Below are 21,985 nucleotides of genomic sequence, written 5' to 3' on the forward strand. Positions count from 1 at the left end.
GTCAGAATTGTATACCTTGTTCCCACCCCCCTTAGAAACACCCTCAAACTCAACAGCATGCATGCATTGTGGATACTGCAGAATCAGGCTGTTTTGTTTGCAGTTGCAATCAAAAGCCCCACTGAGTGAAGTTGCTTCAGATTCTTTCCTTTTCTCTCCTAAAGTTCTTGCAAGTCTCTGCAGCCAAGGGAAATCCCGGCAGCTCCCAGGGTGGCCCCTCCAGGGTGTGGGGAATCTGCTTCTCGCCTGGTCCTTTCTCCACTCCTCTCCCCCTGCACCTCCTACAATTTATTCCCTCCCACTTCCTTCTCAAGAGCTGCTTCTGTCAGGGAGCAAAGAACGGCTTGTGGGATAAGCAGAAAGCTGTTCCCCCCTCAGAGTGGAGCTGCCACACTGCCTTGGCGTCTCAAGCGGATGGTTTGGGTCGGGTACCACCAGGAACTTCCACCACCCACATGGACTTCTACAGAGAGCTGGTGGTAGCCTGGGCTATCGGCCTCCTTTCAGGTAAGGCAGGCTGTGTGTGGTGCTGAATCTTATACAGGAGCATAGCAGTGCACTGTGGCGGGTGAGAAACGCAATTCAGGAGGAAGAAAGTGCTTAGGTCAGCAAGAAGACGCAGTTGCCAAATTTTCATTATTATTATTTATGCAGCAACTGAGAGATTTGCCTCCAGTGCATGTAATGATGGAGCGGTCTGTGTCCCCTCCACTTTTAAAATGCAAAGGGTATAAATTCTTGCAAAGTTTCAGAGGGAGGAAGTCGAGAAGTTCTTTGCATCTCAAGTACATTAAGCTTTTGGCACCTAGACCCAGTTTCGAATGCTTCAATCTGCTTCCTTTTTAAGCTTCCCCCCCCCACACACACAAGCAGCAAAACGAAGTAACTTTGTTTTGCTTTTTCAACTTTCAGAGAGTCTTTCTTTGCTGAAAACTTTTGCAGTCCAGTTAACGACTTGATGGTACCCGTTATCATGTTTAGTTGCTCAGTCCTTGATGGTACCCATTATTATGTTTAGGTGCTCAGTCCTTTTATTTATTTTAGGAGATGCAGCCTGGCCCCCACATATGGTTTGATGCGTGGCTGCTGGCGTGCGTGTTGAGTTACAGCAGAGGAGGGAGAGGGTGAAATTTTGCCTTTTTGCTGGCTGCATTCCGGCAAACTTAAAAACTCTGTTATGTATGGAGGGGGCTGAGCTGATGGAAGGGGAGACGTGTTTGCTTCAGTTATGTTTGACATCGTTCTGTGCCCAGTTCCAGCTCAGAAGCAAAGGGAGGGGACGGAGGGAGGGTGCTCTGCTGTGAGATTTTCAAACAAAAGAGAAACTTTTCCGGCTTGTGAGTGGAACTGTGGCTCTGGAACAACCCTGGGGCTTTAGGAGGGGTTCCAGTCCATTACTATTTCTGGGAATGTTTCAAATGTAAATACGTACCTTTCTCCCAAATCGAACAAAACTGGCAAGACCCGAAGGCAGCCACAGCAAGACGAAGTGTGGCTGATGGAGAGAGCTGGTATTGCGCTTTTCCACGTGGACACGTTGCTGTGTTGTGCCTGCCGCAACCCAGCTGCACGCAGCGACGGGCTAGCCTTTTTCTTCCAGGGGTGGCACTTGATTCGGTCATGACTCTCGCTGTTCTCTTTGGAGAAGTTGCCCTGCACATTACACCCCAGCGGCAGGTAACAATACTAACTAGACAGGAAAGTTGAAGTTTTGTGTTTTCCTCCTGCATTTAAAGGGAATCCACTGTAAGGCTGCAAGTTGGCTCCTTGCTTTTAATGTTGCAGTACCATGGAATTTGTTCCCACAAGAGGCAGTGATGCCCACCAACCTAGGTAAAATAAAGGGACCCCTGACCATTAGGTCCAGTCATGGCCGACTCTGGGGTTGCGGCGCTCATCTTGCTTTATTGGCCGAGGGAGCCGGCGTACAGCTTCCGGGTCATGTGGCCAGCATGACTAAGCCACATCTGGCGAACCAGAGCAGTGCACGGAAACACCGTTTACCTTCCTGCCAGGGCGGTACCTATTTATCTACTTGCACTCTGCTTGCTAGGCTGGCAGGAGCAGGGACCAAAAAATGGGAGCTCACCCCATCATGGGGATTCGAACCACCGACCTTCCAATCGGCAAGTCCTAGGCTCTGTGATTTAACCCACAGCGCCACCCACGTAAATTCATAGAGGAAAGGGCTGTCAGTGGCTACAAGCCATGATGTGCTATGCTCTTCCTTCACTTTCAGAGGGAGCAGTGCTTCTGAATACCAGTTGCCAGCAACTACAGGAGCGGGGAAGGCTCATGTGCTCAGGACCTGCTTATGGGTTTCCCAGCAAGCTTTCCTTCTATTCTTACGGAAGGCTAGTAAAAGGTTGAATCTGAAGGATAGGTGGAGATTTGCCTGGGACTGGCTCCAGCTGCATGGGGTACTGTCCTACCAGTAGGCTGGGAGTGGTCCCTTTCGATTCCACACTTCCGTTGTTATCGGAACCACCTGTCAGGAGCTGTTGCCACTGCCCCAAGTGGTGAAGTGCCAAACTGCAGCCTTTTCAGAGAAGAACCTTCTGGGTTTTGGTCTGGCTCTGCCCATCAGGCTAGCTATTGGTTCCTGTAGGGCAGGAAGGAGTGTATACTTCCTGTCTCAGTGGTGCCCATCTTAAGAGCTTGGTCAGCCTGTCCTATGGTTTATTGTCCGGTTTTGGGTTTTGGTCTTGACTCCTGGGATATCTTCTGGTTCTGCCTTCTGATCCCAGTTGGTCTTTGGTCCTGCCTTCTGCTTCTGCTCTCACTCAACACTGCTGCCCAGGATAGTTTGTGTCCAAATGTTCCTAGCTGGAGACATTTCGTTCCTGCAGTTACAGTGGTACCTCGGGTTACATACACTTCAGGTTACATACGCTTCAGGATACAGACTCTGCTAACCCAGAAATATTACCTCGGGTTAAGAACTTTGCTTCAGGATGAGAACAGAAATCGTGCTCTGGCGGCGTGGCGGCAGGCTCCATTAGCTAAAGTGGTGCTTCAGGTTAAGAACAGTTTCAGGTAAAGAATGGACCTCTGGAATGAATTAAGTTCTTAACCCGAGGTACCACTGTACTTATATCAGTTTTTGGCCACCCAGGGGGCATAGTTCCAGAATGTCATGCTAATTTAGGACAGGTATAGATTCCAAATCCATCCAACCCCATCCTGCATGGCTCATGAGCAGGGATGAAGGCAGCTATAGTCCAGCAATGTATATTGTTCTTGTCACAGTGGCGCTCAGTGGCTACAGTCCAGCAATTAGCTATTAGCCATGATGGCTACACTCTATCTACATTCAAAGACAGCAATGCTTCTGAATACCAGTTGCTGGAAACTGCAGACAGGGAGAGTGCTCTTGTGGTCGGGTCCTGCTAGTGAGTTTCCCATTGGTCCAGCAGGTTGGCCATTGTGAGAATAGGATGTTGGACAAGATGGGTCATTGGCCTGATCCAGCAGGCTCTTCTTAGGTTGCTCCTGCTGATTATTTACATAGTGCCAACAGTGTGCTCGGTGATTTACAGAGAGCAAAAGGTCTGGTCCCTGCCCCACAGGAGCTTACACTCCAGAGTTTGGCATGGGAGAAAGAACTGAGGAAAGGGAAGGAAATGAAGGCCACAGCTATACAGAGAAACGCAATGTGGCTGTTTCAGTTCCACATTCTTTAATTTAGTTATAGGCTTAGTTGCAGCCAGGCCTGGGACCTCTGGGGTTGTGCCAAAGGCTTAATGGAAAAGGTGGTTTTGTGGAGGGATGTGGAGGAAGTAAGAGAGGCTTCATCCCAGCCTGGGCTGAGGTATCTCAGGAAAGTGTTTCTCTTAGCAATGCTTGAATATTTTCTTTCGGGGGGATCTCTCCAAACTGTTGGAGAATTTCAGGAATCCCAGAGAATATTCTGTAAAATGCCACCACCCCCCATCTCAAGTTCTCTGCCTGCGATTGAAGCTATGGATCCTGTAGTCCTTGTCTCTTAGCCCATGGCTTCTTGCATCTGCGAGTATAAACTACCAACAGAATTTCATTCAGCATTGGAAGATATTTTTCTTGAGAATTTATCATTTTCCTGCTATTCCAAAACCGTTTGATAGTTTTGCCTCCCTCCAGAGCAAATTCAATGGACATGCATACAATTTTACTGCCCTGAAAAATGGATGGATGGATGGATGGATGGTTTTTTGGGGATTCTACTGTTGTTGCATCAACGCAGATGAAAGGAAGTCCTTCTTCACCCAGTGCATAGTTAAACTACAGAACTCCCTCCCACAGAAGGTAGTGATGGCCACCAACTTAGATGGCTTTGAAAGAGGATGGGACAAATTCACAGAGGAAGATAAGGTTGTCAGTGGATACTAGTAGTTGGAGGCAGTAATGCTTCAGAATACCAGTTGCTGGAAAGCACCAGAATGGAGTATAAATCATAGAATTGTAGAATTGGAAGGGACCCTGAGGATAATCTAGTCCAACCCCCTGCAATGCAGGGATATGCAGCTGTACCATATGGGGTTTGAACCTGCAACCTTGGCATTATCAGCACCATGCTGTAACCAGCTGAGCTATCCAGGCTCCAATGTGCCGTTAACTGTTACTGCTTTGAATTTTATTGTGCTATTATTGTCCTTAGTTGGTCATGCAAACTGTGAATCTGAATAGTGCTTTTTAATAGGGTAGGGGATGCGTTTTTGGAAACAAGGGGGCAGTGGCCCCCCAGAAAATTTGCAACCACTGGCATGAAAGATACTCTTGGGTCCTTTAGTTATACTCTGAGCAAGTGCCAATTTTGAGGAGCATTTTGCCCTCTGGGGTCCCACTTCTCTGCTTCTCTGCTGTCACAGCCTGGCTTTTAAAAAACCTTTGTTTTTAAACTGTGGTACCAATACTCTTTTCCTCCCTGGTTGACTAGCTGGATGAATAAGTGTTAACCAGGCAGGCAAGGTGATGAGGGAAAGTCTCACTGCCCACAGATGCAGCACCAGCTAGCTGTGCCAATGGTCTAACTACTGGCCATTTTAATTTAAACAGTGAGACCAGCAATCAGGCCCCATTCTCTGGGGTTGTGGGGCCAATGAGGATTCTGGAGGACTGAAGGGGTGGGCCAATCCCCCTCAACCCGCCCTCCTGCTACTCTTATTGACCCCACAACCCCACAGGAGGTAACTGATAGCATGAGCTGGCTGTCACTCTTGCCCTGGCATCAGAGATGTTTTTAATTAAAAATGGTGGGCAGCTGGAGGCTTCCTGTCATGGCCTGCTAGGCCACCAGCTGTTCTGATGTGAGCACTGACCTCAGTAGAGGTAGGTCGGGGCAAGGGTACCCTGGACAGCTCTGTGCAGGGCTCAAGATGAATATCACCTGGGAGCAGGGCTCAGGTGTTGCTTCAGCAGCAGGCAGGCTGAACCTTACATAGGTGCTGCAGCTCTGTCCCAGTAGCTAGACTAGAGCAACCACCACTGAGTGGTTCTGCCCCAGCCTTTTCCAGCAGATGTTTGATCTCCAAGCAGGGCTGGGAAGGATGCTCCCTTTGAAACTCTGGAGAGCAATGGCCAACCAGTGCAGACAATGGATGGGCCAATATTCTGGCTGAAGCTCCCTGTGTTCATGTGTGTTAAGGGAAACGTGGTAGCTCAGTAGACGAGCATCTCTTTTGCATGCAGCTAGTCCTAAGTTCAAATCCCAGCATCTCCAGGTAAGGCTGGAGCCGCAGCCAATCAGTGTAGACAATCCTGAGCAATATGGACCAATGACCTGCTAGAAGGCAGCTTTCTATGTTCCACACCTACTTCTCTGCCCAGAGAAAGATACCTGCAAAATTCTGTGGCCTCAGTTATACCCTACCAGAGACCCTAATATTGCAACCTTATTGCTGGTAAGATTGACCTTTATTATATTTGGGCAGGCTAATTTAACCATTTGAATTAATGTCACTATTTAATATTTCTCTCTGTTTTCTTAAGAGTTTTCTTCTGGTGATAATATTTAATGTACTTCCTATCTGCTTAATGATATTTACCATGTATGTTAAAATAAAACTTAATAATAATAATAACAACAACCTTTAGACCCCCAGTAGTCACACATATTAGCTTTACTATTCCAAGACTGTTCAGAAACAACCCCAATTCAGGGCTAGACATTGACGTTTATTATAAACAAATCAGACCAATATGTCAGCATAAATTAATCCCTACAGAATTTCCACTGGCTTGCTCGGCCCAATTTGAACTTTTAAAACTGCTGATGTACGAATTCATTGTCCATAATTGTGCATGTCACTTTCTACAATTTATGTGGTTCCTCAGTAGCGGGATAGATCTCCTCTTCTTAAAGGAGTTGCTATAGTGACTTGTTAATAAATACTTAAGTTCCAACCATTACGTAGATGCTAGGAAGGAAACGTTCTCTTTTTCATAAGCATACTTGCTCACTCTGTTAATTCTAGGCACTCCCCACAGAACCGTCCAGAGTTTAACAAGGAAAAAAAGAAAAGAAAAAGGGAGCTCTAAAAAAAATGGGAACAGAGAGAGATGGGCAGAGTAACCCAAAGTTACACAATATTTTTAGCTTCACATATGGAAGTGAGTGGGTTGAAATCCTGATGATCGCAAGCCATAAATTTCAAGTCTGAATGGCATGTTTTGGGTGAATGTACATCCTTAAGATTCCTGTAATTGTGTGATTCATTCTGGAGAGTGAAACACAGGAAACTGCCTTATGCTGAGTCAGACCCATTGGTCCATCTATCCCAGTATTGTCTACACTGACCGGCAGCAGCTCTGGGGTTTCAAGCAGGGAATCTTTCCCAGCCCTACCTGGAGATGCTCGTGGGGATTGAAGCTGGGACCTTCTGCATTCATGGGAGATCATTTCTACCACTGGAGGACCAGGCACCCCATTGAGTGCCAAAAGAAGTGGGGATTCTGGCTGGGAAGGTGGCTGCATTGTGGAAGTTTGCCAGGAGAGGGCGCCGGTCTATTCTCGGCTGTATTTGAGTGCCACCATCAGTGCTGCAGGTGGAAGGCAGCACTGCAGCAGCCAGCTTATCAGCAGTCAGGTGACGCAAAGGGCCAATAGGATTCCACCTGGCCCTATAAAACCTCAGTCTTAGGGATGGCTCCTTGCCATTTGCTCCTTGCTGCCTGCCCTGAGCTTGATTTGCCTCACCTCCAGGCGCCCAGCCCTTCTGTAACGTATCAACTGGCCACCAGCAATTACTCCTTCTTACAAGGCATTATATCCCACTATTTCCTCCAAGGAGCTCAAGGTGGCATACGTGGTTCTTCCCCTCCTGAATTGATCTACACAACAACCCTGTGCAGTAGGCTGGGCTGAGAGGCAGCGACTGGCCCAAGGTCATGCAGTGAGCTTCTTCATGGCTGTGTGTGGGATTTGAACCCTGGTGTCTCCCAGTTCCTAGTCTGGCATTCTAACTAGGTCACACTGACTCCCTTCGCACCTTTGGCCTTTCCCTTGAAGGTAGGATGATGCCTTGGTTTGTTGGAGCCATCCTTCTGTCATCCAGAGGAATGGAGCGAAGGTGTGAGCAGGCAGAGGAGGTGTTGCTCCTTCTCACCATCACTTTGGAAGGGAGAGGGAGCGCACCCAGAAGGTGTTGTCAGGAGCCCCGCCCCTAAACCCTGGAACAAGCCCTGATTCCTAGTGTGGGTTATAAGTTCTCTCTTTATCTTTATAAAGCACAGCCATTGTCATCTGGACAATTCAAAGCCGCCCTCCTTGTCAAACACATACACACTTTTAAAAGCAAAAGCATTTGTCTCTTTGGCATGAAGAATTTGCACACCGGCGCATTTAATGCTTTTAACAAAAGTTGCTCTGGATGGAGAACCAGAAATTGAGAATCTCCCCAAGGAAGAACCACATGAGTGTTGGATGGCTATACAAAACGTGAACTGGATGGTTTGCAAAAGCAAAAAATCATGGAGGGGGGTAAATCTATCCATGGCTACTAACCTGAGTGGTTTTGTACTGCCTTCGGAGTTGCAGGCAGTATAACTCTGGAATGCTTGCTGCTGGAATTTGCAAGGGCAGAGAGTGCTGTTGCACCCGTGCCGTGTTTTGTGGGCTTCCCATTGGGATATCTGGTTAGCCACTGGCCAACCGGACTAGACGGGTGCCCTTTGGCCTGATTCAGCAGGGCTCAGCTTGCATTCTTATGTGCTCTGATGAAGTGCAGGCCTGGGGGTTCCCCCTCTCTATTGCCCCTTGCGACTCTCCATAAATTCTCCAAAATCAATACTTGAAGGAAAGGTTAATCCTAGGTGCTCAGAAGCTGCTTTGCATGGACTGTTGGTCCAATCTAGCTCAGTATTGCCTGCATAGATTGACAGTGGCTCACCAGGGTATCGGGCAGCAAATCTTTCCCTGAAGATGCTGCTGGAGATTGAACCTGTGACCTTCTGCGTGCAAATCAGGTGCTCTCCCATTGAGCTATAGCCCTTCCTCTGGAGGGGGCAGGCAACTGGCCACCTGGAGAGGGTAGGAGGGTCACCTTGCAAGGAAGAGGGTGGTTTCCTTGCCTTATTGCCAGATATCCCCAGCCAAAATATGCTACAAGGGTTTTCCGAAAGTCCGAGTGAGGAAAAACACCCATCAATCCTCATGTCCAAATGATGGCTGTGAATTATCCCTTCTCTTCTCTGGGCCAAGTCCTTTCTGATTTGACAAAGACCAGACGTTGCCTTGGTCTCTCTTATATTTCCACTTTATTATAAGACAGCAATTAGATATGGCAACAAACATTCTTTTGAATCTCCTCATTCATTGCTGGCTGCTTAAAGATCATTCCAGGGGGTGGTGGAGAAGAAGAAAGGGCAATATTTCTGGTTTCTCCTAAATCATACTGTTATATGTCACCCCAATCTCTGAATGATGAGATAATCCAGGGGTCCCAGACGCTTGCCCATGTTCAGATTCCCTGGAATGTGAAGGTTAGTGGAGACTGTGGTGTCTTTAGGATATACGGGTGGCACTGTGGGTTAAACCACAGAGCCTAGGACTTGCCGATCAGAAGGTCGGTGGTTCGAATCCCCGTAACAGGGTGAGCTCCCATTGCTCGGTCCCTGCTCCTGCCAACCTAGCAGTTCGAAAGCACGTCAAAGTGCAAGTAGATGAATAGGTAAACGGCGGGAAGGTAAACGGCGTTTCCGTGCACTGCTCTGGTTCACCAGAAGCAGCTTAGTCATGTTGGCCACATGACCCGGAAGTTGTACGAGATGAGCGCCGCAACCAGAGTCGGTCATGACTGGACCTAATGGTCAGGGGTCCCTTTACCTTTACCTTTACAGCCTATGCATAGGATAGAGAGGCTCAAAGCAGCAGATCTTGCTTCTCTTTTTGTCACAGCTTTGGATCCAGCACAAAGCAAGCATGCCTTTCTGTCTCCTGCTTTCAGCTCAGCTCACACACAACTCTCTGACTCTTGTTCTCCTACCTAGCAACTAGGTGAGGGGGTGGAAGAAATGCCCACCCTTTAACCTGGAGGGCACCATCCCTTAGTTGTAGCTCTTGCAACCTAGCTCATTCTTTTGGGATGCTGATGAGGACACTTAAGAGGCCAGCTCAGGGCAAACTTGTCCTACTAGTTCAGCAATAGAATCCTCTATTAAATTCTAACCCACAGTGAGTTCCTGATCTCAACAATTGGAAGGGGTGCAAGGCATCATTCCGACTGACCTCCCCCCCCCCTCCAAGCCCCCAACAATACAAAAGCTGGAATGGTGAAGTGGGGAGCACTGTGAGTCAAAGGGCCAGAGCTCAGTGACAGAACATCTGCTTTGCATGCAGATGGTTCCAAGTTCAAATCCCTGATGGCATCTCCGTGGGGAGCTGGGACCTGGGAATGTCCCTTGCCTGAAGCACTGGGGATCTGCTGCCAATCAGTGTAGAAAGCACTGCGCTTGATGGACCAATTGCCTGAAGCAGAACAATCTAGTACCTTGTGATCCTCGACAACTACACTCCTGTCCCTTTTAAATTTATCCTAGTGTTTTGAAATGTTTTAACTCGTAATGCCAATAAAGGTATTTGTATTTGTATTTGACCAATTGTCTGACCTGGCATAAGTCATCTTTCTTTACTCCTATGTGAGTCAAGCAGGTCAAACCTCATCAGGGCTTCAGCTCCAAGAAGTTTTGAAGCATGTGTGATGATGATGATGATGATGATGATGATGATGATACTTGACTATTTTAAAGCATTCTTGTAACAATTACTAAACTATGTCTGAGGCACTTTGACTATTCAATAGGAGCACATAACTATTATGGTTGTTAAAAAAAATTGTGCAAGAAACTTGTGCAACCTTAGGGCACAATGACACTGGTCTTTCCCATGGGGTGTGGTGTGGGGAAGTGAAGGCAGCTAGGGGGCATTTTCAGCAGAAAAACAACATGAGGGTTAAGAAGACCTTTTCCTCCACCTGCTTTCCACTTTTAGTACCCTCTGAGGCTGCATTTTTGTTAACAAAAAGAGTTGCCACACAGTGTATATTGTGGAACAGCCTTCACCAACTGGGTGTCCTCGATATATTTTGGTTTACAAGTCCTATCAGTCCCAACCAGCTCAGCTAGAGGCTGTTTTAATTCTTTTGATTGTGCATTCATGATGATTTGTGCTCATGATGTTATCAGGGGGGGTCATACACTCTCCCATTTTCAATACTGCGTATGCCGCAAATGTTTTGGAGTGAACACGCTGCCAGATTTCCATCTGGCTTGTGTTCTGTAGCTTCCTGCTGAAATTCTGTCACTTTTTATAGCACAAGTATTTTGGGTTTGCAATTTTTGTTTTGTTGCACTGTAGTGCAAGAATCCACCCCACCCCCCCGCAGATAGTAGTGTGGTAACATTGGGGGAGCATCACCAGACAACTAATAAAGCAGAATGGTGTGTGGATGGTCCAGTATAAATCAATCACTAATGCAAAATCACTGTATCAGTAACATAGAATCAGAGAACTGTAGAGTTGGAAGGGCCCAAGTATCGTCTAGTCAAACCCCATTAAATACAGGAATAACAACTAAATCCCTGACAGATGCCCACCAAACCTCTGCTGGAAACCCTCCAATGAAGGAAAGTCCACCTGCTTCTGAGGTTGTCAATTCCACTGTTGAGCAGCTCTTACAATCAGAAAGCTCTTCCTAATGTTGAGTCAAATCTCCTTTCTTGTCAGTTGAGTCCATTGGTTTGGGTACTACTCTCTGGAGCAGTACAAAAAACCAAGCTGGCTCCATCTTCCATGGGACAGCCTTTTGGATTTTTGAAGATGGCTATCATATCCCCTCTGTCTTCTCTTCTCCAGACTAAACATCCCCAACTCCTTCAACCATTCCTCATAAGGCTTGGTTTCCATACCCTTGGTCATCTTGGCCACCTTCCTCAGCACCTCCTTTTGCAGAAGATACCTGCAAAATAAAAAGCAAAAAACCCCACCAGTCTTCACACAAGCCCTGAGTGGGTCTCATGAGAGGCTGAAAGCTTCCAGAGTCTCTATTCTGCCACCCCCACCCCCACCCCCAACTACTTATAAAAGGGAATCGTGGAAAGGAGAAAACTGGAGAAGGCAGAGGCTGCCTCTTGATGAAGGAGAAAAGAACTCTGGGGCAGGGAGTGGTGTGCTGGGTCATCTGTTTTCTTTGCCCATGATAGTTTGATGGGGAGATAGAGGGACCACAAAAGCGGGAGGAGGAAAACTTGTGTTCCTGAAGGAAGGAAAGAGCAGCTGCTTTAAGCTGCAAGGGGTGTGGGATGCAGGGACTTGTGACATCAGGATAGAAGTATTTTAAATCTATATGTATATAAAATAAATCTGATGTAAGCTCTCTATTTTGACACGTTGAAATAGATGCTAGCTGTTGCTGTGTGGATCAAGGAGTGCCAATCGCATGTCAAAAGGCCTCCCTTCTTGCCAGCTCAACATTCTTCCCATTCAGAAACCAAGCACCCTTATCATTAAATAATGTTAATATTGTCTCATCGACATAATAATGGTAAGAGGTAAACACCAGATTTTTGAGATTCTCAGAAGGCTCTGCTCTGGGCAGGAAAAAAATAATAAATTTTGTTGATGAAATGAAAAAGAACTTTATCTTCTGTCACATGAAAATTCCACCCTGGATTTATAGCAGGAAACTTAGCCCAAAAATATGATCACGGTCCTTCTGTTCCAAACTGCAAGAGTTATTCTTTTATTTATCACCACTGTCCAGAAATACGATACGTGCAGAAAGGGAGAAATGGCAGAAACTCCATTCAGAAGATAAACACAGCCAGGTAGACCTTGTCTCTTCCCCTACTTAATCCTCTTGCTAAGTGGCTTGGCCCAGATAAAGACTTGATTCCTGCTCCAAGGCCAGGCACTGAGAAAGAAAAGCAAGGTCTCTCCAGTTCCCTTGGAACCCGCTTCTGTTTATACTGCATTGCACCCTTAATTGATGTAACTGATGAAACAATGAAACATTTCAGCCTTAATTATTACATTGACATTTTCCAGCATAAAAACTTAACTTCCAGCTTTTAAAAAACAATGAATTTTAAAATTGCAATTCGGGGAGAGGAGTATTAAATTCACACTTGCAGCCTTAAAAAAAAAAACCACTTTATTTATTTTGTGAATGTAAAATGGGCATTGTGTTCCCTTTGCGGCACAACTTGATTCTGTTCATGTTTGTTTGTCTCAGGATTCTGCGATGCCTTCAACATTGACACGAAGAGGCCACGAATTATTCCAGGCTCTAAAGAAGCATATTTTGGCTATACGGTTCAACAGCTTGAAATCAATGGGAAGAAATGGTAAATGAATACCACATTGTGCCTAAACTGGATGCTTATGCTGTGATGTTTCTTCCGATGCTTTTGGCAAGGCATTTGTCTTTTATTATGTCTCTAATACTGTCCTTAATCAAATGCTGGTAAATTGAATTTCCTTTTTACCTGCTCACACATAACATGAAACCATGGTGAGACCCTACCTTGAAAAACCTCCATGAGCCCCAGCAAAGTGTCAGCATCATGCACCCTTCTAACTCTTTCCCTCCCTTGCAGGTGGGGGAAGGATTTCCAATTTTGCTTTCACGGAATCTTGGCTTAGTGCTACATGCAACTCAGGTGATGTGTTGTACAATAAATGAGGGTTAGTTGCTAAGCGAATGAACTTCAAACTCTAGGTTATGAAGCTGGCTTCCTAACTAACCATGGTTTCTTGTACGCCATGGTTTATATGTAATGTTAAAGCCAGAATTCTTTGAAAGAGAAACAAAACCTTGCAGAAATCTTCCTGCTGGCCATGCAGGAGGGGAGAAGAGACCACATGAGCTTAGCGTTTTGGCTGAACCCAGAAAAGTTCGCTCACATAGCAGGAAACCAAGGTGAATGTAGGCATTGTTGTTGTTGTTGTTGTTTTTAATTCAACTTACACACCGCCCTATACCCGGCGGTCTCAGGGCGTTTCACTACAAGACCACAACATATAAAATCAAACCCAAAGCAGTAACCCAATAACACCCCCAAAAAAGCCATATTCTAAAAGGGTGTTGGATTAAAATGGAAGGCCTGGTTAAAAAGGAATGTTTTTGCCTGGCGCCTAAAGGTGTATAATGAAGGTGCCAGGCAAACTTCCCAGGGGAGAGCATTCCACAGATGGGGAGCCACTGCAGACAAGGCCCGTTTTCATGGTACCACCCTCCAGACCTCTTGAGGAGGAGACACACGATGGAGGGCCTCAGAAGATGGTCTCACGGGCCGGGTAGGTTCATATAGGAAGAGGCAGTCCTTGAGGTAGGTGTAGTGAACACCTGAAATGTCAATGCTAAGTGTTGTTTGTCCAGATGGAATCATGTATGGCTTTAACTAAAGGGAAGAAGCTAGTTCAGTTCATGAACAGCAAAACCTGGGCTTCCTTTTTAAGGAAGGGTGGAAGAGCACAGGACAAAGGTTCCCATGTTCCTGGTCTGAAGCCTTTAGAGCACAGACTGAACATTGGGAAGCAAAGAGGGGGAAAGATCATTGCATTGGATAGGTCTTTGTGCAGCTGCCTGTTTTGCGACTTTGACCAGTGATGCAGATCTGAGCATCTTTCCAGGCAGCCCTTCAGACTACCAAGGTAGCATTGTGGTCAGTGAGGGCATTGTTTTGCTTGTGAGGATCAGATGTACACAACAGGAGTTCCCCCCAAATGTCTTCAGCATATACTTGCTTTCCCCACCACTCTTTCCTTCCAGTCTCGTCATGTTTATTAGATGCCTCACCAGTTCTCAGTGAGAAATTCAGTCTGTGTGTGATTAAAAAAGAAAGAAAGAAAAAAGCAAAGGTAACTGTTCTGGCCTATAAGAACATCTACCTTGGGGCAACCCATTTCTTAGGCAAACCAAAATGTCACTAAATAGTGTCTGGCTTTTGAGTTCCACAGAACAATTCATCAGTCTAAGTGGTAAACAATGTGGATGGGTGGAGGAACAATAGGCTGGTGGTATAGCCCTTTGTGTCTACATCTGGTCAGAGTCTGAAGATGGAGAATGAGAGGCCCAAGTCGAGACTAGGAGCATCAGAAGTTGCCTTGTACCAACTGGGACCCATTGGTCCATTGCCTACACTGACTTACAGCAGATCTCCAGGGTTTCTTCCCCAGGAAATGCAGAGATTAAAGCTGGGACATTCTGCATTCAAGACACATGTTCTTCTACTAAGCTATGGCAACAATCTGGCTGAGGGCAGGACATGTAGCACTGTCCTCCCAACACCTCATTGCCACCCTTCAGCATCTTCTGTCTGAGGCCTCTGCCTCACTTTGCCTAATGGTAGGACCGGCCCTGTTCAAATAAGGTTTTGTTAGGGGCCTTGGAGGTTACTGGTTGCACCAAGGCATATTGGGAAGAAGGAACATATAATGGAAGATCCCCCATCTCCTTGTGTGTGTTCCATGGCAGCTGAACGTGTGAATGGATTCCCAGTAACAAACCTTCTCTTTGAGGTGGTGTGAAAGTTTTATCTGTGATGTTAGATCTGTGGAGACATTGCCACCTTTGTGTAATGGGTGTGTGTGAGAGAGAGAACAAACTCCGAAAGCTCCTTCCCTTCTCCTCAAATGCCTAAAATGAACCCCGTGCAATAAAATAAGGAGCTAAGGATTCTTGTTTTTACCCCAAAAGCAAAAAAAAAAAAAAAAAAGGAGGAAGCCATTGTAAACCCACCATGACTCACAAAGTATGAATCACTAAACAAACAAGCCATCTATACTACAAAACCAACAGACGTATGTTTCGCTACCAAAGGATCCAGTATCCCAGCGATTGCGGTGCCGCTGTCAGCCAGCTCTGCTAGATGTGAAATTGGCAGGAGGCAGACGCAGTGGAAAAGAGAGCAAAGCCGCAGCGTGATGTTAAGAGGGAAACCAGATGACCATCCCTGAAAGGCAGCCTGCAAAGATTCCAGAATTCCAGCGAGAGGGAAAGCAAAGGCACCATCACACAGCTGAATGGCAAACGGAGAAATTCTGGGCTGTGGAGGGAAGATGGTTAGAATAACAGCTCTTACAAATCCTGGCATCCGACCAAGTATTTAAAGAGGAATTTAAGCTCACTGAGCATCTCGGATTCTTTCTTTGGTGTCTTTCCCCCCAAAGATACATTTTTAAGAAATTCCCTCAGATAACCTATGTGTGTCATATAAATAAAAATCTGCTGTCTTGATTGTATAAGATGTGGAATCCATGAGAAATCCCAAACTGGTTCTGTAAATGCCATGAGCCTGAAGTTTGGGCCTCCTTTGGGTGTAAGCGTTGGCGGCCAGCAGGCTGAGACGGTGTTACTCACCTGGCTTCCCAATACAGAATACACCAAGTAGGGAAGGGACAAGGTGGCAGGGAGGTTGGTGCAGTGGCAGAGCCCATATCACAGGGACCTCCCACTACCTTGCCTCCCCACAGCCCAGGATGCTTTGCCACCAGCCATCACTGCCTCTTCCTCCTCCTCTTCTGCTGCTGCCACCATGGCCTGAAGCAACTGGAGACAGCCCAGGGTAGTTCCAGTGCTGAATGAGTCTGGAGAGATGAGCAGGCGGCAGTGCAGGGGGAGGGGAATGGCCCTCATCCCCACCAAAGTTGTCCTTCAGAAAATCTGCAAGGGCTCTTGTACTGGTGGGTGGGTGAGTTTCGCACAACAGTGCATCTCAGTGCAGCAGTCGAGCTGGTAGAAATTCAAAATGTGACAGATTAAGCCATCTATCACTCAACCAAGTTACCAGCAGCCTCTTGTGCAACAACATTCTGTCAGCAGAACAAACAGCCCCCCCCCCCGACGGAATTCACCGGAACTCAGTTCCAGCACTTGTCAGGTGGGCACCATGGCCATTATAAAAGAATAAGGGAGGTGTTTCTGATGAGTTCTGGCACCTCTTTTTCTAGAAAAATAGCACTGGGAACAAGTATACCACTAAGTGACTTTAACTTAGCACTCTGTTGGATGGCTTGGGGGGGGGTGCCCTCTTGCTTGTTCCACCTCCCTCAGAAATTCAGGATAGTGGTGACCCAGGAGAGGGCCTTCTCTGTGGCAGCCCCTTAGTTGTGGAACTCCCTCCCGACAGAGGTGTGTCTGGCTTCTTCACTATTCAGCTGTTGGTGAAAGCTGAAGACACACCTCTCTCTCCTCTGGTTTTTGATCCCCGAGATATGTGTTTTCAGGGCCCACCATATTCGTGTGACTGTAATCTGCTTTAACTCTTTTTCAATTCTGGATTTCAAATTGTTGCAGTCCGCCCTGGGACTTATTGGTGAAGGGCAGGTGATACTGCTTATACTACTATAACTACATTAGTAATGCAACCCCTGGAGGGCATCAGATTGAGGAAGGCTGATTTAGAGGGATTTTGAGAGCGGAAGAGAGGTGGCTGGTCTCTTTCTATTGTGTCTGTGCATGTATAAAAGATCTGAGCAGGGCTTTCGGGGGCAGACAGCCAAGAGTTACACATTTGGAGGAGGGGGGTTCAAATATAACCAAGGTAGTGGAAAGTCTAAAAAGAAGGAATCCAGATTCCCAAATTCCAAGGGAGGGGGTGGGAGACGTAATTTGCACCGCTCCAAAATCCAGCCAGCGCATTAGATCATCTTCTCTCTTCATTGTCTTTCCAGATCGGCAATTTGAGTTCATTCCTTCCTCATTAAGTGACCTTGGCTTTCCCCCACCCTTCAAAATAAGCCTCCTTTTTCTTTCGAAATGAGCCCAGCCACAGTCTGTTGGTATCGAACCAGGTTGCATTGGACAACGCCACTTGCTTTTTCTGTTGTTTTTATGTTGTAGCTACTGAAGTGGTCTGAGACATTTTTGACAGGTGTGCTGTCTGTTGAAACTTGCATATGGAATGCAGGCTCCACATACGTGCTGGTAACGTAAGCGGCTCCATTGGCAAGGGTCTGGCCGTGGATTCTGACACAGGCCTGGGTGGGTTGGAGTTGCCACTGGCATACGGCACAGAGATAAGAAATCCAGAGTGATAATCCACTTGTATGGAGGTGGAACTTTGTGGCCCCTTATGATGTCCCTCTCTCCTTACGTGGGCAGAAGGGAGAGTTGCTCATATTTTAAAAATGGAGAAATCCAGGACTTTAGCATGGCTGTGAGCAGGCAGCAGCCTGTTGTGTCCTGCCCCTGAACATAGGAAGCTGCCTTATACTGCACCAGACCCAGAGGTCCATCTAGCTCAGTGTTGTTAACTTTAAAAAAACCTTTATTAACATTGTTAACAACCCCAAAGTGCAGTAACAGGGTATTACATCATACCTTATACAAAACCAACAAACAGTAACTATTAAGAAATAGAAATGGTGACATCCCTATTTTCTGAGCTGGCGTGGATGGTGAATGCTGAGCATCTAAGCCTGAAGCATAGGAAATAAAATCCCACCACATAATATAAAAGCAGCCTGGATCCACCATCCCCCTGAAAACACATAGTTCATATGTATTTTTTTCTCTGCAATAACCAAAGTCCATAAGTTCTTATACCACAAAGACAGATGTGGTTTTTCAAGGTTTTCCATCCTAGTTGCATCTCACTCACATCCATGTCCCAAGCTCTGCAGAGCGACAAGCTTTCATGCTGTCCAACCACATATTCAGTAATGTCAGTTGTGAGGAAGCCCAAACAAGTGATTTAAATATTTTAGAGATTTCTTTATATACTGGGGACCAGAATAACAAAACCCGAAGCCATTTCCACTGAAGATGTAAAGGTAAAGGTAAAGGGACCCCTGACCATTAGGTCCAGTCTTGACCGACTCTGGGGTTGCGGCGCTCATCTCTCTTTACTGGCCGAGGGAGCCAGAATACAGCTTCCCGGTCAAGTGGCCAGCATGACTAAGCTACTTCTGGTGAACCAGAGCAGTGAACGGAAACACTGTTTACCTTCCCACTGGAGCGGTACCTATTTATCTACTTGCACTTTGACGTGCTTTCGAACTGCTAGGTTGGCAGGAGCTGGGTCCGAACAATGGGAGCTCACCCCGTGGCGGGGATTTGAACCACCAACCTTCTGATCGGCAAGTCCTAGGCTCTGTGGTTTAACCCATAGCCCCACCCGCGTCCCAACTGAAGATGTGTTCATTCATAATTCCATTTTATCCAAATTCTGTATTAATCTGAGGTATGTTCAGGTGATATAATAGTCATCTTCAGATCTCTGAGACACCATCCCATGAAAGATGGAGAAAGCTAATTTTCTGCTGCTCTGGAGGGTAGGACCCAAATCAATGGATTCAAGTTACAAGAAAGGAAATTCTGACTAAACATCAGGAAGAACTTTCTGACAGTAAGAGCCATTCAACAGTGGAACAGAAGGTGGTGGACTCACCTTGATTGGAGGTTTTAAAACAGGGTTAGATAGTCACCGGTCAGGGAATCTAGCTGTGATTCCTGCATTGCAGGGAGTTGGACTGGATGACTCTTGGAGACCCTTCCAACTCTACAATTCTATGATTCTGTGATGCCATATAATCAGAAATAAGATGGCAGATTTATTCAGACAGCTTTTTTGTCCTCATTCTTGGGGTTTCCTAGTATTGCAAGGCAGAAGACCTACTGAAGATCTTTGGGGGGAAGGAGTGGGGCTGAGCAGCTGAAACTCACTCAGCCTACGATGGAAGCAGGTCTCCTGCCTACCCAAGCATCCATCTGGGTTACGAGGGTGGCTCTTGGTGCATCACTGGCCCCTAACCATTGGACTGAGTTCTAAAGATCAGGCTTTCAGCTCTCAAAGCGCTCGTCTCGTTTCTTTTCTCCCACCCCAACCTTTCTTTTCTCTGACAGTTCCATTAAACTTGGATTTCCTCTTCCCCCGGTGATCTTGCTCGCCTGCAGCTCCAGGAAAAGGAAGAGTCTGCCTGGCTTCCTCTCCTCTCCTCGAGCTTCTGCTGCACATGTGTGTTTCCAAATGCTGACGTGACCATTTTCTAATTCTGAAAGATCATCTTTTAAAAATAAAAAAGTCCAGCCTAATTGCATACTTTACCCTCGGATATTTTGCAACAGCCCATTTTTCATCCTGAAAAGAAATGGCATCCCCTCATGAGAGCAAAGCGGGCGGTGAATATGAAACTCACCCTGAACCCTGGAGGGTGAAATGAGTTTTTATGTGAAAGGCTGGCCTGCCCTGATTTGATTACTGTTGCTGAAGTATGTGACAGCTGTCCAGGTCATGAGAGACCTCTCCCCTCCCCCAAATGTGAAGGTTTTTGGGTTTTTTTTAAGAGAAAAGGTGAATAAGAGGAAACATTTATGTATCTTTATACAGTGGTACCTCGGGTTAAGAACTTAATTCATTCCGGAGGTCCGTTCTTAACCTGAAACTGTTCTTAACCTGAAGCACCACTTTAGCTAATGGGGCCTCCCACTGCCGCCGCACGATTTCTGTTCTCATCCTGAGGTAAAGTTCTTAACCCGAGGTATTATTTCTGGGTTAGCGGAGTCTGTAACCTGAAGCATCTGTAACCTGAGGTACCACTGTTCAGCACACAGATGAATTGTGGAACTTGTTCCCACAGGACACAGTACCTTCCAACATTTCTCAGATGAAAATGGGAATGCCCTAGTCCACAAAAACAACAACAATTTTATTATTTATACCCTGCCCATCCGACTTGGTTGTCCCGGTCACTGTGGGTGGCTTCCAATAGATATAAACACATAAAAAAACATTAAAAACCTTTCCTATACAGGGCTGCCTTCAGATAAGTATACAGTGGTACCTTGTTTTGAGTCCAGGATCCGTTCTGGAGCCCCAGACACTCGACAAAAGGGACTCTTGACAAAGTGCTGCTCTGCACATGCGCACGGAGCGGTTTGCGCTTCTGCACATGCGTGAGCTGCAAACCCAGAAGTAACTTGTTCTGGTACTTCCAGGTTTGCCGCGGACATTGGCCGAAATGGACGCTCGATGGGGCTGACACTCGCTGAGGTATTACTGTATAGTTACTTATCTCCTTGGCTTGAGGGTCACACAACTTCATACCCTCCAACGTTTCTCCAATTAAAACAGGGACGTCCTGAGGAAAGACAGGAGATTCTGGGATCAAATCAGAAACCAGAACAGCTTCTGTAAATCCGGGACTGTCCCTGGAAAATAGGGACACTTGGAGGGTCTGCAGTAATGGCCACCAACTTGGATGGCTTTAAAAAACAATGAGACAAGTTCCTGGAGGAGAAGGCTATGAATGGTTGCTAGCTAGAATAGCTGTGCTCTTCCCCCACAGTTTGAGGCAGTAATGTCTCTGTAGTTGCTGGAAACTACAGGAGGGGAGAGGGCTCTGAGTCTTGTGCTCATGCTTGCTGGTTTCCCACAGGCATTTAGTTGGCCCCTGTGATAACAGGATGGATGATTAGATGGACCATTGAGCTGATCCAACAGGCTCTTCTTATGTTCTGCAAAGGCAACACAGAGACTGAGGGAGCAGGAAGCTGACGGGAATGGGCTTGGACTGGTTGTAAGTAAGGAGGCAGGCAGGTGGGGGCTGGTTGAGAACAGAGGGAGGCTGGTGGGGCTGTGCCCCACTCCCCTGAAAGGACCAGCCCTCACTGCCTAGCACTCTTCAGTGTGTGCATTACATCTCTCGGTCTCTTCTCTCTCTAATCCTTAAAATGGCACAGAGAGGCTTCATGGCTGAGCAGGAATCCCAAAGAGGCCCAATCCAGCCCGAGAGCCGCAGGGCTCCCAGGCCTGTGTTGTTGGTTACCTCACGAGCTCGGAGGAGCTGGTGGCAAACCCTCCTATACTTTGGGTAATCACAGGAGCAGACATGACGTCCTCTGTCTTACTGTAATGTGAAAAAAAGGGGAAAGGGACTCTGGGGAAGCCGCATCAAATCTGCTCTGAAGATTTACAGCAATAATTGTGCTGATCTGGAAAAGGAGTTAGTCATTTCCCCAGCTTTCTTGGCTGTCAGTCTTTGGTGGTCTGGCTTGCGACTGGATGCACCAGTTTGGGGTTTGAGAGGGGGAGCGGGAGAAGGAGGGTAGGTAGGATAGATTATTATTATTATTATTATTATTATTATTATTATTATTATTATTATTGGGTTGCATCCAATGTTAGGCCTACTCACCCATTGAAGTTAATGGACACAACTAATTTTGGTGGGTCTACTCTCTACATAGGACTTAATTGGATACAGCCCTTTATTATCTTAATGTTGTTGTTATTTAACTTTTGTTGTTGCAACTTTTACACACACAAAACATATCTGTGCAAAGAGAATGAGAAAATGAACCTATAAACCAAATAAACAAGATAGGGTTAGCTATATGAATTGCACTGCCGCCCACCCCCACCCCCACCCCACAGTCTTGGTAGATGTTCAGAAGTGCAAAACCGAGTGGCGATTTAAGTCTCATTTCTTTTTCAACACAGAATTGCATAGTCAAGGGCTTCTTGAACTACAGATGGGGAAAGGGGCTATGTGGGCTTTAATATATAT

At 46.5% G+C, this 21,985-nt stretch overlaps 1 protein-coding gene across 1 annotated transcript in view; it reads left to right on the top strand.

Moving 5' to 3' along the window:
• Window positions 1–302: 302 nt before the first annotated feature.
• The window catches only part of ITGA11 (integrin subunit alpha 11), a 92,120-nt gene continuing 70,437 nt past the window's right edge, over window positions 303–21,985 (top strand). Inside the window, exons 1-2 of the mRNA XM_083474998.1 lie at window positions 303–507; window positions 12,708–12,819. Coding sequence (XP_083331124.1) covers window positions 456–507; window positions 12,708–12,819 — 164 coding nt within the window. The 5' untranslated portion in view covers window positions 303–455. The remainder of the gene's footprint in view (window positions 508–12,707; window positions 12,820–21,985) is intronic.

Source organism: Podarcis liolepis (genome assembly GCF_965112155.1).
Source record: "Podarcis liolepis genome assembly, chromosome: 14".
In the NCBI taxonomy this organism is placed as follows: Eukaryota; Metazoa; Chordata; class Lepidosauria; order Squamata; family Lacertidae; genus Podarcis; species Podarcis liolepis.